Raw genomic sequence first — 14,276 nt, forward strand, 5'->3', positions numbered from 1 at the left:
AAGCTGGATGAGCTGGAGATTTGGGGAATTGGGACTGAGAAGTTTCTCTCTGATGATACATTCCAATTAAGATTACGTTTGGGCCAGCAGTGGTCAGGAAGATAGAAACTTACAACACCTTGGGTGTTGTATGTCCTAGGCCCCAGGGGGCTGAACAGAACTTGAATGTTGATTGGAACTAACACCAGCCTGGTAAAAAGATTATTTCCTAACAAAGTCTTGTCTCAAAATGGAGGGAAGGTACCGATCAGTGTCCAAAACATTATTGATCGCCGGGTCACACTAGGGGCCGCATATGCTGACTGGGCGGGTGAGTGCATTTACCCCAGTGACTCTGGCTCAATTGGCTGAAGGGGAAGATAAACATAAGTTGAGAAACGAGTTTCTTTCCTCCTCTGAAATGCTGCCTCCTGAGTGGCAGAGAAAAGTCCAACTTCAGATCTCCAAATGGGAAAGGATCTTTTCCCAGAATTACTTTGACGTGGAGTACGCCAAGAGTGCCCAGCATCGGATTATGCTACAGGAAGATAAACCGTTTTAAGAAAGGGCTAGACATGTACCCCTCAGCAACCTAGAAGACCTCAGAGAGCATCTGGGTGAGCTGAAGAGGTCCGGGGTCATCCGAGAGTCTAGAACCCCCTACGCCTCCCCTATTGTGGTAGTGTGAAAGAATAACGGAACATTGCGGATGTGCATCCACAACAGAACAAGAGGACCATCCCAGACCCATACACTACCCAGACAGTGTCTCTCTGGGGAAAGTGGTTTAGTGTGCTAGATTTGAAGAGTGGGTAATACCAGATACCATTGCACCCTGATGATAGAGAGAAAATGGCACTTATTTACCCGCTGGGGTTCTACGAGTTCAACAGGACACCTCAGCCACGTTCTAAAGGTTGAGACATGAACTTGACTGAGGTCCTGGTATGCTTGGTTGACATCATTGTCTTTGGAAGAACTACCAGGAGACACTCACAACCACTAATTTACAGACTGAATGCCATATACACCAAACCACACATGTCTCATTCAATTGAGCTAGCTGAAGATAAAAGACTTCTACATCAAAGGACTACTTTACCCACCGCACGAGGTACAGGAGTGTTGGGCGTCTATCTGGCCCCATATCACCAAGGAACTCTTTTTTTAGAGACAGTACTCAATTTACTCAGTTTAGAGACCAAAGTCATATAATTTAGGTACAACCTGTCAGGCTGTACTAAGTGTTTGTGTTAAAGGGGGTTGTGGCGTCAGGAGGCTAAAGGGAGTTTTCTGATATCAAATTGGTCATTCTCCTTCCCTTTTCTGACCTGCAGCCATAAACCTGGCTTGGTTAATACTTGCTGTTTTATTGCTTCTCAAGGGACTTTATTGACAATTCAGACAATTCATTTGTTCAGCCATTGAGAGAAGATAACAATAATCTTACTTTTCTTGTCTAACCCATTTTCTGCTGAATGCTATTTACTGCTAAACTTTAAGTAAAAACTGATTTGGTTTACTTTGCTCTATTCAGTGTCTATGTATTATATTTACTACTGCTGAAATGTCTGAACCCAGGGTGTCAGGAGACTTGCAAGGTCAAGGCAACCATTGGGGTTCAGTATCTTTAAATGACCCTCACGAGGGTAGCGATACACAAGTCAATTGTTAAATAGAGATATTCCTGCGCTATCGAATATGGAGATGGCTAAAGGTGGAACAGCTGCATGCACCTATTAGGGTAAACACCTGACCTAAATGAATGTTGTATAGATGGGTGGTGCAGCGCTAATCCTATATATAAACCTCTGGTGGCTTAAAGTTGGGTCATATTAAGGTAGACTCAAGTGTGTAAAAATAATCTGGAAAAAACAGTGATGTGTTCTTACAAGTGATGTATCTCAATAAACAAAAAGTATATTTAAATAAAATTGTGGATATAAACAAAATATCAACCTTAGGTCATCATCTCAATAATTAATTCACCATAAATGACCATACCAGTGACTGGTTCAACATAAGTGAGAAAACTACTTGCAATATGGTGCAACGTGAATATTACTGGTTAATTAGCAATTCAAAAATAAGCAGAGTGCATTGTGCAAAACACTGTGCAACATAAATAACTACATCGCATATTGACTTATAGTGTTAGACAACAGACATTTCATATAAAGTGCAAATGTGCAAAAAAAACACAAACTATAGGATTAAAATATTAGTGAATGTCCCAAAAAATTCTGATTCATAAAAAAGAAAAAAATCACACAAAAAAAGTCCTTATTCTTGATGAAATCTGTGATAATAAAGTGCTGACATGCGTATGTAGCAGTTAAAGTGCCTGGTGACTCAAAATCTCATGCAGCTTCGTGTGCAAACACTACAGTGGGTAGTGGCCCCTTACCTCAAAGTAATGGGGCAACAGCTTATGACCAAACAGGTTCTTTAACTCTTCCACCTAGGGGCTCCTGCGCATTCCTCACCGTCCAGGGGTAAGGTTCCCTCAGAAGGATTAGGATTTCCTCTGAACATGTAGTGCAAGTTTAGCTGGCTCCATGCAGTCCGTCCTCACGGAAAAGATGAAAGAGTTGTCATCCTGTCAATATTTGAACCCAATTGGCCTGTATTCAGTACAGTGTCTTGAAAAAGTATTCACACCACTTGAAATTTTCCACATTTTGTCATATTACAACCAAAAATGTAAATGTATATTTTACAAATAAATATCTGAAAAGTGTGGGGGGCATTTGTATGGCGCCCCCCGGAGTCAATACTTTGTAGAACCATCTTTTACTGCAATTACAGCTGCAAGTCTTTTTGGGGATGTCTCTACCATCTTTACACATCTAGAGAGGGACATTTTTGCCCATTCTTCTTTGCAAAATAGCCCAAGCTCTGTCCGACTGGATGGAGAACGTCTGTGCCATAGATTGTCAATTGGATTTAGGTCTGGACTTTGACTGGGCCATTCTAACATATAAATATGCTTTGATCTAAACCATTCCATTGTAGATCTGGCTGTATGTTTAGAGTTGTTGTCCTGCTGGAAGGTGGACCTTCCCCCCAGTCTCAAGTCTTTTGCAGAGTCTAATGCCGCGTACACATGGTCGGACTTTTCGTCTACAAAAGTCCAACGGACGCCGACGGACTAAAGCTGGCTGGTAATCCGATCGTGTGTGGGCTTCTCCGGACTTTCAACTGACTTTTTTAGCCTCAAATCCGACGGACTTTAGATTTGAAACATGCTTCAAATCTTTACGTCGTAACTACGACGGACCCCGAAATCCGCTCGTCTGTGTGCTAGTCCGACGGACAAAAACCCACGCTAGGGCAGCTATTGGCTACTGGCTATGAACTTCCTTATTTTAGTCCGGTGTACGTCATCACGTACGAATCCGTCGGACTTTTGTGTGGTCGTGTGTAGGCAAGTCCGTTCGTTAGAAAGTCTGCTGCAAGTCCGCCGAAAGTCCGCAGGAAGTCTGTCGGACAGGCTGTCGGACTTTTGTAGACGAAAAGTCCGACCGTGTGTACGCGGCATAACAGGTTTTCTTCTAAGATTTCCTGTATTTGGCTCCATCCATTTTCCCAACAACTCTGACCAGCTTCCCTGTCCCTGCTAAATAAAAGCCTCCCCACAACATGATGCTGCTATCACCATATTTCACGGTGGGAATGGTGTGTTCAGAGTGATGTGCAGTGTTAGTTTTCTGCCACACATGGTGTTTTGCTTGTAGGCCAAATATTCAATTTTGGTCTCATCTGACCAGAGCATCTTCTTCCACATGTTTGCTGTGTCCCTCACATGGCTTCTCATAAACTGCAAACAGGACTTCTTATGGCTTTCTTTCAACAATGGCTTTCTTCTTGTCACTCTTCTATAAAGGTCAGATTTGTGGAGTGCACAACTAATAGTTGCCCTGTGGACAGATTCTCCCACCTGAGCTGTGGATCTCTGCAGCTCCTCCAGAGTTACCATGGACCTCTTGGCTCTTCTCTGATGAATGTTCTCCTTGCTCGGTCAGTCAGTTTAGGTGGACGGCCATGTCTTGGTAGGTTTGCAGTTGTGCCATAATCTTTCAATTTTTGCATGATGGATTGAACAGAGCTCCGTGAGATGTTCAAAGCTTGGGATATTTTTTAACCTAACCCTGCTTGAAACTTCTCCACAACTTTATCCCTGACCTGTCTGGTGTGTTCCTTGGCCTTCGTGAGGCTGTTTTCTCACTAAGGTTCTCTAACAAACCTTTAAGGGCTTCACAGAACAGCTGTATTAATACTGAGCACATCTGGAGTAGGAGAATTTATTTTGGGTTGTTTCTTGGTGGTGGGTCATGGTAATGGCAAAAGATATACAGCTACATTTTGTAAAAAAATAATTTTTTGAGCCAGTTTTGATTTATTGATAATAATAATAATAGTAATAAAATATTTAATAGCAAATGAAGGCCTAGAAAATCCTGAAAAAAATGTGGTATAATTCACATGGATACACTATATTGATGAAACTTACAGATTTACTAACACGTGTCAAAGTTGCTAAATTTGTACAGATATTAACCACTTGACCCCTGGAATATTTTATCCCCTTCATGACCAGGCCATTTTTGCTATTTAGCACTGTGCTACTTTAACTGGTAATTGTTGCAGTCATACAACACTGTACCCAAACTAAACTGATACAATTTTTTTTCACACAAATAGAGCTTTCTTTTGGTGGTATTTGATCAACACTGGATTTGTTATTTTTTGCGATATAAATGAAAAATCTGACACTAACTGATGCTGGGGTGAACTGACCAACCACTGACATCACCAGTGACACCAATACAGTGATCAGTGATGATACTGTATACTGTCACTGTACTAATGACACTGGCTGGGAAGGGGTTAACATCTAGGGTGATCAAAGGGTTAAATGTGTGCCTAACTATGTGTAATGTGTGCTGCTTTTACTAATAAATCTCTTGATAAGCAGGGATGAGAAACAAAGAGATCGTTCCTTCTGTACAGAGCCCCGTGTTGATTGTCAATACAGGGCTCTGGGCTGTGATTGGACACAGCCGATCAGCAGGTCCCAGCCATGAATCACTGGCTGGGACTTACTCACAGGCTCCCGCTGTGTATAATTACAGCGGGTGCCGGCAGGGGGGCATGAATGGGCGTACCCTAAACCTGGAAGTAGACAGTGCTATTTCTGCTATAATTCTTTTTCTCATTTGAACTTTGAGTTATACTGCAATGAATATGTTAAATTCCTTAAGGATAATTTTCTTCTTTCCTTCTCTTCTCTTCCTTTTCTTCCCTTTTTTCTTTCTTCTCTTCTCTTTTTTTCCTTCTTTTGTTTTCTTTCTTTCCCTTTTCTCTTTATTTCCTCTCATCTTGTCCTTTTTTTTACCTTCTTCTTTCTCCTTTAATTCCTTTTTCTTTTCTTTCCTTCCCTTTTCCCTTTCCTTCCTTCTTTTCTCTCCTCCCCTCTCCCTCTCCTCTTCTCTTTCTTTCCTTCCATTTTCCTTTTCTTTTCTCTCCTCCCCTCTCCCTCTCCTCTTGCTTTCCTTCTTTTCTTTCCTTCCATTTTTCCTTTCCTTCTTTCTTTTCTCTCATCCCTTCTCCCTCTCCTTCTTCTCTTCTCTTTCTTTCCTTCTTTTCTTTCCTTCCCTTTCCTTCTTTCTTTTTTTCTCCTCCCCTCTCCCTCTCCTCTTCTCTTTCTTTCCTTCCATTTTCCCTTTCCTTTTTTTTTTTCCATTTTCTCTTTCTTCTCTTCTCTTATTTTCCTTCTTTTGTTTTCTTTCCTTCCCTGTTCCCTTTATTTTCTCTCCTCTTCTCCTTTTTCCCCTTCTTCTTTCTCCTTTAATTTCTTTTTCTTTTCTTTCCTTCCCTTTTGCCTTTCCTTCTTTCTTTTCTCTCCTCCCCTCTCCCTCCCCTCTTCTCTATCTTTCCTTCCATTTCCCTTTCTTTTCTCCCCCCCCCCCTCTCACATTCCCTCTTCACTTTCTTTCCTTCTTTTCTTTCCTTCCATCTTCCATTTCCTTCTTTCTTTTCTCTTCTCCCTCTCCCTGTCCTCCTCTCTTTCTTTCCTTCTTTTCTTTCCTTCCCCTTTCCATTTCCTTCTTTCTTTTCTCTCCTCTCCTCTTCTCTTTCTTTCCTTCTTTTCTTTCCTTCCATTTTCCCTTTCCTTCTTTCTTTTCTCTCCTCCCTTCTCCCTCTCCCTGTCCTCTTCTCTTTCTTTCCTTCTTTTCTTTCCTCCCATTTTCTCTTTCCTTCTTTCATTTCCCTCCTCCCCTCTCCATCTCCTCTTCTCTTTCTTTCCTTCCCCTTTCCTTCTTTCTCTTCTCTTCCCCTTTTTTCTTGACCTTTCTTTCCTTCTTTTCTTTCCCTTTCTTTTCTTTTTCCATTTGTTTTCTTCTTTTTTTTCGTCTTTTTCTTTTTTGCTTCCTTTTTCCCTTTCCTCTCCTCTTCTCCTTCCTTTTTTTCTTTCCCTTTTTCTTTCTTTTTCTTTAATTATATAATAAATAAATATGTGATTTTTTTATTAGGACATCTTCAATACAAATATTTCTTGGTGTAGTTCTTGGAAATCCCGATCTCTGTGATGTTCCAGTAATGTGTGTGCGTGATGTGTGCAATGTTTTTACCTCTATTAGTAATATTAGGAGCCGATACCAACAATGAATATCATCTTACAAAACACATATTATTTCTCGTTACTGGAAACCAATTTTCTTATTATATATAATAACAGATGTAGTGACAGGGACTTTTGTAGCACAGTATACAGTGACTGCCTAACACAACAGGTCCTGGAAGGTAAATCCGACCTCCAGCCTGCCCTCTGGTCTTGCACAGGTGTACTGGCTCCTCTCCTGCACTGAAATGGCTTCCTCTGATTTCACTGCACACTGTGAGCTTCTTACTATGTGCATTAGAAGCTGCAGCAAGCCAGATTGAGCCCCGCCTCATTTCCTGGCTGGAGGACATCCAGCATCATCTAGCTCCTTCCCCCCTGCCTGACTGTTTCTGACCTGCCCTTTTCATTCGCTGTATTTCTGTTCTTTCAATCACGAAGCCTCAGTATCACATGTGGGTGTTATCTTGGATGGTCTGCATGAAAATATATCCTGCCTAGGAATACCGACTCCTCTAGAATGATTTCCACTCAGGCCCCCTGCACTGCCCCCTGGGGGTCAGAGACAGTCCTTAGCCAGTCCAGTTGAGAACTCAGAGCTCACATGTGGCTTTCTCTCCTCCCTCATGGTGGATGAATGGAGGGGCAGTAAAGAAGACAAGGGGACCTGTTATTTTGCCCTCCATGGGAAATTATAGGGTACTTCTTTATTATAATATAAGTGCATCGGTGGGTTAAAGCTAGCTTCAGTCTTATCCTTTTTCCTACATTTGTAACAAGTCCTCTCCTGTGTTGAAAATGATTTCTGTCAATTCCCCGCAAACTTGCACAATAAAACTTTTTGAAGCTGCAGCCATGACTATCTTGGCCCACCTTCATTTCTGAACAACTTCAATCATCAACAGCAGGGGTGTCAAACCCAATTTAATCGCAGGCTGCATCAAAATTATGGTGGCCCTTTAAAGGGCTGGTTGTATTTGTAAGACCACATAAATGTATCCCTGTTTTTTTTTTTTTTCATTAGAATAGGGACAGGAAATAAACCACACCCCCTCACCTTGAACTGCATCAAACAGTGGGTGTGGCCAAATTGCACTACCAGTGGGAGGATCTTAAAGGGGCAATAAATAGGATTCTGGAGTGCGCTATGTACCAAGCGCAGAATTCTAGGGTGCACTATGTACTAAGTGCAGGATTTTGGGGTGTGCTATGTACAGAGTGCAGGATTCTGGGGCGTGCTATGTATAGAGCGCAAGATCTTGGGGTGCACTATGTACCAAACGCAGGATTCTGGGGTCTGTTTTGTACCAAGCGCAGGATTCTGGGGTGCGCTATGTACTAAGTGCAGGATTTTGGGATGTGCAATGTACCAAGCGCAGGATTCTGGGGGTGCGCTATATACCAAGCGCAATATTCTGAGGTGTGCTATGTAGAGAGTGCAGGATTCTGGGGTGTGCTATGTACAGAGTGCAGGATTCTGGGGTGCACTATATACAGAGTGCAAAATTCAGGGGTTTGCTACGTAGGGTGCAGATTTTAGGATTACAGTGTGTATAGAGAGCAGGGTTGAGGAGTGCGCTACATATAGGTGCAGGGTTTAGCTGTGTGCTATGCACAGTGTACACAGAGTTGTGGTTGAAAAAGAAAGCCCTGGGTGTGAGGGCCACATGAGATGGCCTGGCGGGCCAAATTCGGCCCATGGGCCTTATGTTTGAGACATGTGATCAACAGTCATTTTCTGCCCCTAATCTAATTGTAGTTGCCCCCCCCCCACCCCCCTTTCCCCACAGCTAATAACTTTTTCTACCATCAATCATTTTGTTCCTGAGCATTGTATAAAAGAAAACATCCCCAGTATCCCTTTAGACATGTATGCTCCTGATTAGCTGTGCAACCTGCTGATCATTTGTTTAATTACACTATAAAGTGTAGCTGATCAGCAGATTGCACAGCTAAATTCTGCAGCACCCAGAGTCCAGCAAGATGGAGCAAACATAACATACAGAACATCGAAAAAGCCCTTTCACACTGAGGCAGTTTTCAGACACTTTAGCGCTAGCAATAGCGCCTGTAAAGCGTCTGAAAACTGCCTCCCATGCCTCCCAAGTGTGAAAGCCCGAGTGCTTTCACAATGGGGCGGTGCGCTTGCGGGACATTAGGAAAAGTCCTGCAAGCAGCATCTTTGGGGTGGTTTGGGAGCGCTGTATACAGCGCTCCCAAACCACCCCTGCCCATTGAAATGCATGGGCAGCGCTTCCGAAGCGCCTGAAAAGCAATTCAGAAGCGTCGTAACATGGGCACTTGTAACCCCTTCTTAAGGGTTAAAAGCGCCCCGCTAGCGGCCGAAAAGCACCGCTTAAACAGCGGTAAAGCGCCGCTAAAACGAACAGCTCTTTACCGCTAACGTGGCCGTGGCCCCAGTGTGAACGGGGTCTAAGAAAGGAACCCAAAAAATTCAGAGCTAGAACGAGCAGGCAAACCCAGTGATGATGTCATTGATCTCAAAAAATAGATATTTATAGAAAACTAAATAATTTGATTGAAGAGTTTTTATGGCATATTAATCAGATAAGGGTGTCAAGGTTATATTATACATGTGCAGAACACTTCCACTTTAAATTAACCATTGCTTTGTTGATTGTTTTGTTTCATCTCCCCAAGTCTAATAAAGTTAATGATTTTCTATTCTTTGACCTCCTGTTAACAGGAAGCAATGAATTCCATTGATTGTCAGGTGCCGCCACAAAGACTGAATTGTTGGAATGCGCAGCTTCATAGAACGTTTCCAGAGTCACCAGACACAGCTGGACTCCGTATTTAGGTGAATCCTAAATACAAACTATATTCTCTGTATCTGTACTGTACCTCTCCATGGCCATCACAGGTCCCTTATCTACCTTGTCAATATTTTTTCGGGTGGACTTTTTGTAACATAAATTTTTACTTATGTTCAGAATAAATAAATATTTATAAAAAAAATGGTTGTACTCTTTATATTTAATATAATCTATCATTTTTTTAATTTTATACACTGTATACAGATAATATATATATATATATGTATATAAAAAAAATTTATTATTATAAATATCATATTTATTTTTTAACAGTATTCATTTTATATTACCTAAAATTGTTTAAATTGTTAAAATAAAAACCACATTAGCAGGTCATATATATGTCTATAGAATACTCCGTTTCTATCTTGGTATATTCTTTTAAGGGGGACTTTAACATGAATTGTATTTTTATTTTTTTTTTTATGTTCAGAATAAATAATATTTATGAAAATATGTGTACATTTTTATATTTAATATAATTATACATTTTATTTATTATAATTTTTATATTTATTTTACCTTTTTTTTTTTTACATTATTTTAGATTTTGTATGACTTCAAATTGTTTAAAAATTAGATTACCAGGCTATATTAAAAAATCACGACATACACTTTATTACCAAAAGTATTGTGACGCCTGCCTTTACAAGCACATAAACTTTAATGGCATCCCAGTCTTAGTCTGTAGGGTTCAATATTGAGTTGGCTCACCTTTTACAGCTATAACAGCTTCAACTCTTCTGGGAAGGCCGTCCACAAAGGTTTAGGAGTGTGTCTATGGGAATGTTTGACCATTCTTCCAGAAGCGCATTTGTGAGGTCAGGCACTGATGTGGATGAGAATGCCTGGCTCGTAGTCTCCACTCTAATTCATTCCAAAGGTGTTCTATCGGGTTGAGGTCAGGACTCTGTGCAGGCCAGTCAAGATCCTCCACCCCAAACTCGCTCATCTATGTCTTTATGGAGCTTGCTTTGTGCACTGGTGCGCAGTCATGTTGGAACAGGAAGGGGCCAGCCCCAAACTGTTCCCACAAAGTTGGGAGCATGAAATTGTCCGCAATGTCTTGGTATGCTGACGCCTTCACTGGAACTAAGGGGCCAAGCCCAACCCTTGAAAAACAATCCCACACCATAATTCCCCCTCCACCAAATCATTTGGACCAGTGCACAAAGCAAGGTCCATAAAGGCATGGATGAGCAAGTTTGGGGTGGAGGAACTTATCTGGCCTGTACAGAGTCCTGACCTCAACCCAATAGAACAGCTTTGGGATGAATGAGAATGGAGACTGCGAGCCAGGCCTTCTTGTTCAAACATACCCATAGACACACTCCTAAACCTTGTGGACGGCCTTCCCAGAAGAGTTGAAGCTGTTATAGCTGCAAAGGGTGGGCCAACTCAATATTGAACCCTACGGACTAAGACTGGGATGCCATTAAAACTCATGTACATGTAAAGGCAGGCGTCCCAATACTTTTGGTAATATAGTGTATCTGCAATACATGCATATTTTCCTGTGTTATGTCCTTTTAAAAATGCTGGGAGGACAGTAACTTTCCTAATAAATCCAGAGTGATGCTAACTTCCTGTTTGAACTGACAACACAGCACCTCGGCTGTGTTGCAATTCCAACCAGTGTTGTCAGTCCTGCCTGCTGGACTACAGAACTCTGCCAATATCCACCTCTCTTCATCTCTCTGCACTCTATGCATACATTGATTTATTTCTTAGCAACACAAATGTCTTGACTCCCAACAGTCAGGCCAGTTCACACACCGTATGGAATGGGCTCTTGGGACATGTAGTTCTGGGGGGAGTGTCTGCATTAATAGGAATGGAGCTACCAGCAGCTGCCTAGCAAGAAGGAAGAAAGGAAAAAAAAATACTGGAAGAGGCTCTCCAGGGGGAGACAGAGGTGCAGGGAGTAAAGTTGGATAATGCTCGGACATATAACTGCTTTCCTGAAATACAGTATATCACAAAAGTGAGTACACCCCTCACATTTTTGTAAATATTTTCTTCTATCTTTTCATGTGACAACACTGAAGAAATGACACTTTGCTACAATGTAAAGTAGTGAGTGTACAGCTTGTATAACAGTGTAAATTTGCTGTCCCCTCAAAATAACTCAACACACAGCCATTAATGTCTAAACCGCTGGCAACAAAAGTGAGTACACCCCTAAGTGAAAATGCCCAAATTGGGCCCGATTAGCCATTTTCCCTCCCTGGTGTCATGTGACTCGTTAGTGTTACAAGGTCTTAGGTGTGAATGGGGAGCAGGTGTGTTAAATTTGGTGTTATCGCTCTCACTCTCTCATACTGGTCACTGGAAGTTCAAAATGATACCTCATGGCAAAGAACTCTCTGAGAATTTGAAAAAAAGAATTGTTGCTCTACATAAAGATGGCCTAGGCTATAAGAAGATTGCCAAGACCCTGAAACTGAGCTGCAGCACGGTGGAAAAGACCATACAGCAGTTTATCAGGACAGGTTCCCCTCAGAACAGGCCTCGTCATGGTCGACCAAAGAAGTTGAGTGCACATGCTCAGCGTCATATCCAGAGGTTGTCTTTGGGAAATAGACGTATGAGTACTGCCAGCATTGCTGGAGAGGTTGAAGGGGTGGGGGGTCAGCCTGTCAGTGCTCAGACCATACGCCGCACACTGCATCAAATTGGTCTGCATGGCTGTCATCCCAGAAGGAAGCCTCTTCTAAAGATGATGCACAAGAAAGCCCGCAAACAGTTTGCTGAAGACAAGCAGACTAAGGACATGGATTACTGGAACCACGTCCTGTGGTCTGATGAGACCAAGATAAACGTATTTGGTTCAGATGGTGACAAGCGTGTGTGGGGGCAACCAGGTGAGGAGTACAAAGACAAGTGTGTGTTGCCTACAGTCAAGCATGGTGGTGGGGGTGTCATGGTCTGGGGCTGCATGAGTGTTGCCGGCACTGGGGAGCTACAGTTCATTGAGGGAACCATGAATGCCAACATGTACTGTGACATACTGAAGCAGAACATGATCCCCTCCCTTTGCAGACTGGGCCGCAGGGCAGTATTCCAACATGATAACGACCCCAAACACACATCCAAGACAACCACTGCCTTGTTAAAGAAGCTGAGGGTAAAGGTGATGGACTGGCCAAGCATGTCTCCAGACCTAAACCCTATTGATCATCTGTGGGACATACTCAAATGGAAGGTGGAGGAGCGCAAGGTCTCTAACATCCACCAGCTCTGTGATGTCGTCATGGAGGAGTGGAAGAGGACTCCAGTGGCAACCTGTGAAGCTCTGATGAACTCCATGCCCAAGGGGGTTAAGGCAGTGCTGGAAAATAATGGTGGTCACACAAAATATTGACACTTTGGGCCCAATTTGGACATTTTCACTTAGGGGTGTACTCACTTTTGTTGCCATCGGTTTAGACATTAACTACTATTACTATTGCACACTCACTATTTTACATTGTAGCAAAGTGTAATTTCTTCAGTGCTGTCACATGAAAAGATAGAATAAAATATTTACTAAAATCTGAGGGGTGTACTCACTTTTGTGAGATACTGTGAGTCTGTTGTGTGCAGGGCTGAACTCCACAGCCCGACAGTCCTTGCCTCAGCCCCTTCCATTTATTGCATTACAATTTTTTCGGTCGGTCTGTCGGCCTGTTGTATTGCACACTTTTCATGGTGTCACACAGTTGTGGAAGTCTGTTGTGTTGTGGTTCTTGTTTTATGTTGCGGTGGGGGAGGGATGGGGGATCCCAGCTCCGGCCCTTTGTGACTCAATTAAAGGTCGTCTCCTAGAACGAGGCCTCTCGTGTTGCTCAACATTTCTGGCCATTGACATTCCCATCCCGTCACCCTGAGAGACCATCATCATGGTTTGCCTTCCCTCGTCCTGTATTTATATCATCAACCTCCTACTGCACATTCGGCCCTGACTGTAATAGCACAGTATGTAATAAGGGGGACTGTACCCTGAAAAGGAGACTTTGCATGTACCTAAAAAAAACTCCTTTTCCTTTTTGGTGCCCATTTTTTCCCCAAACCTGCCTGCTGAATGTGCAAACCAATGTTCATTCCTAAAATTTGTCAGATGCTGAATAATGCTGTCTAGCCCTGGTGTGGTGGTACTCCATCATCAAAGCTAGGGAACTGCACCATCACTGTCCACCTAATGGCTGAAGACCAGTGACTGCTGCTCTCTCCTTGTGCAGGGTGACTGTTCTTGTCTCCGCCCCCTCCTGTAGTTCTCTACAAGCAGGATGTAGTAAGGTGTGGCCTTCTGGGCCCCTCCCACAGCTCTGCTCTATGCACAGGCTATGTACAGCATAGTGACGTCACTGCTAGTTTTACAGGCTATTATCTAGGTTTGCACAGACATTTGTTTCACACAAAGTGGATTTATGTCCTTTATGGTAATTGAAAAATATTTTTAAATGAAGGTTTTTGTGCCAGAAGTCCAGCTTTAATCCCACCATAGACAGTCCCCCTTCACAGCCCCCCCCCCCCCCCCCAGCTCCGGCTTTACATGGACTGGCGGCTGAAAACTCAGGCTCCACTCGCAACTTCCCTGCAGGTGAAAGCTGGCTCTGGAAGTTTATCATTTATAAAAAAAAAAAATAATAATAATTTCTTGATATCCCCTTTTTCAGGTGAATCAGACATCAATATACCTGAGTCTTCTCCTGTAGATTCACTCCCAGTTCCAGGAACCTCTCCACAATGGACAGCCGGTTCTCCCGAACAGCGATCATAAATGGGGTCAACCCGGACTCCTGCAGACAGAATGATAATGTGAGTGTGAGGCTGTAAAGCAGAAGTGGAGAATT

General features: G+C 42.7%; 1 protein-coding gene across 1 annotated transcript in view; it reads right to left on the reverse strand.

Annotated features, from left to right (window-relative positions):
* The window catches only part of LOC141145538 (uncharacterized), a 195,931-nt gene that overhangs the window by 165,286 nt on the left and 16,369 nt on the right, over nucleotides 1-14,276 (reverse strand). The window contains exon 2 of the mRNA XM_073632305.1: nucleotides 14,121-14,222. Within this exon, the coding sequence (XP_073488406.1) occupies nucleotides 14,121-14,222 (102 nt within the window). The remainder of the gene's footprint in view (nucleotides 1-14,120; nucleotides 14,223-14,276) is intronic.

The sequence above is a fragment of the Aquarana catesbeiana genome, linkage group LG05 (assembly GCF_042186555.1).
Source record: "Aquarana catesbeiana isolate 2022-GZ linkage group LG05, ASM4218655v1, whole genome shotgun sequence".
Taxonomy (NCBI): Eukaryota; Metazoa; Chordata; class Amphibia; order Anura; family Ranidae; genus Aquarana; species Aquarana catesbeiana.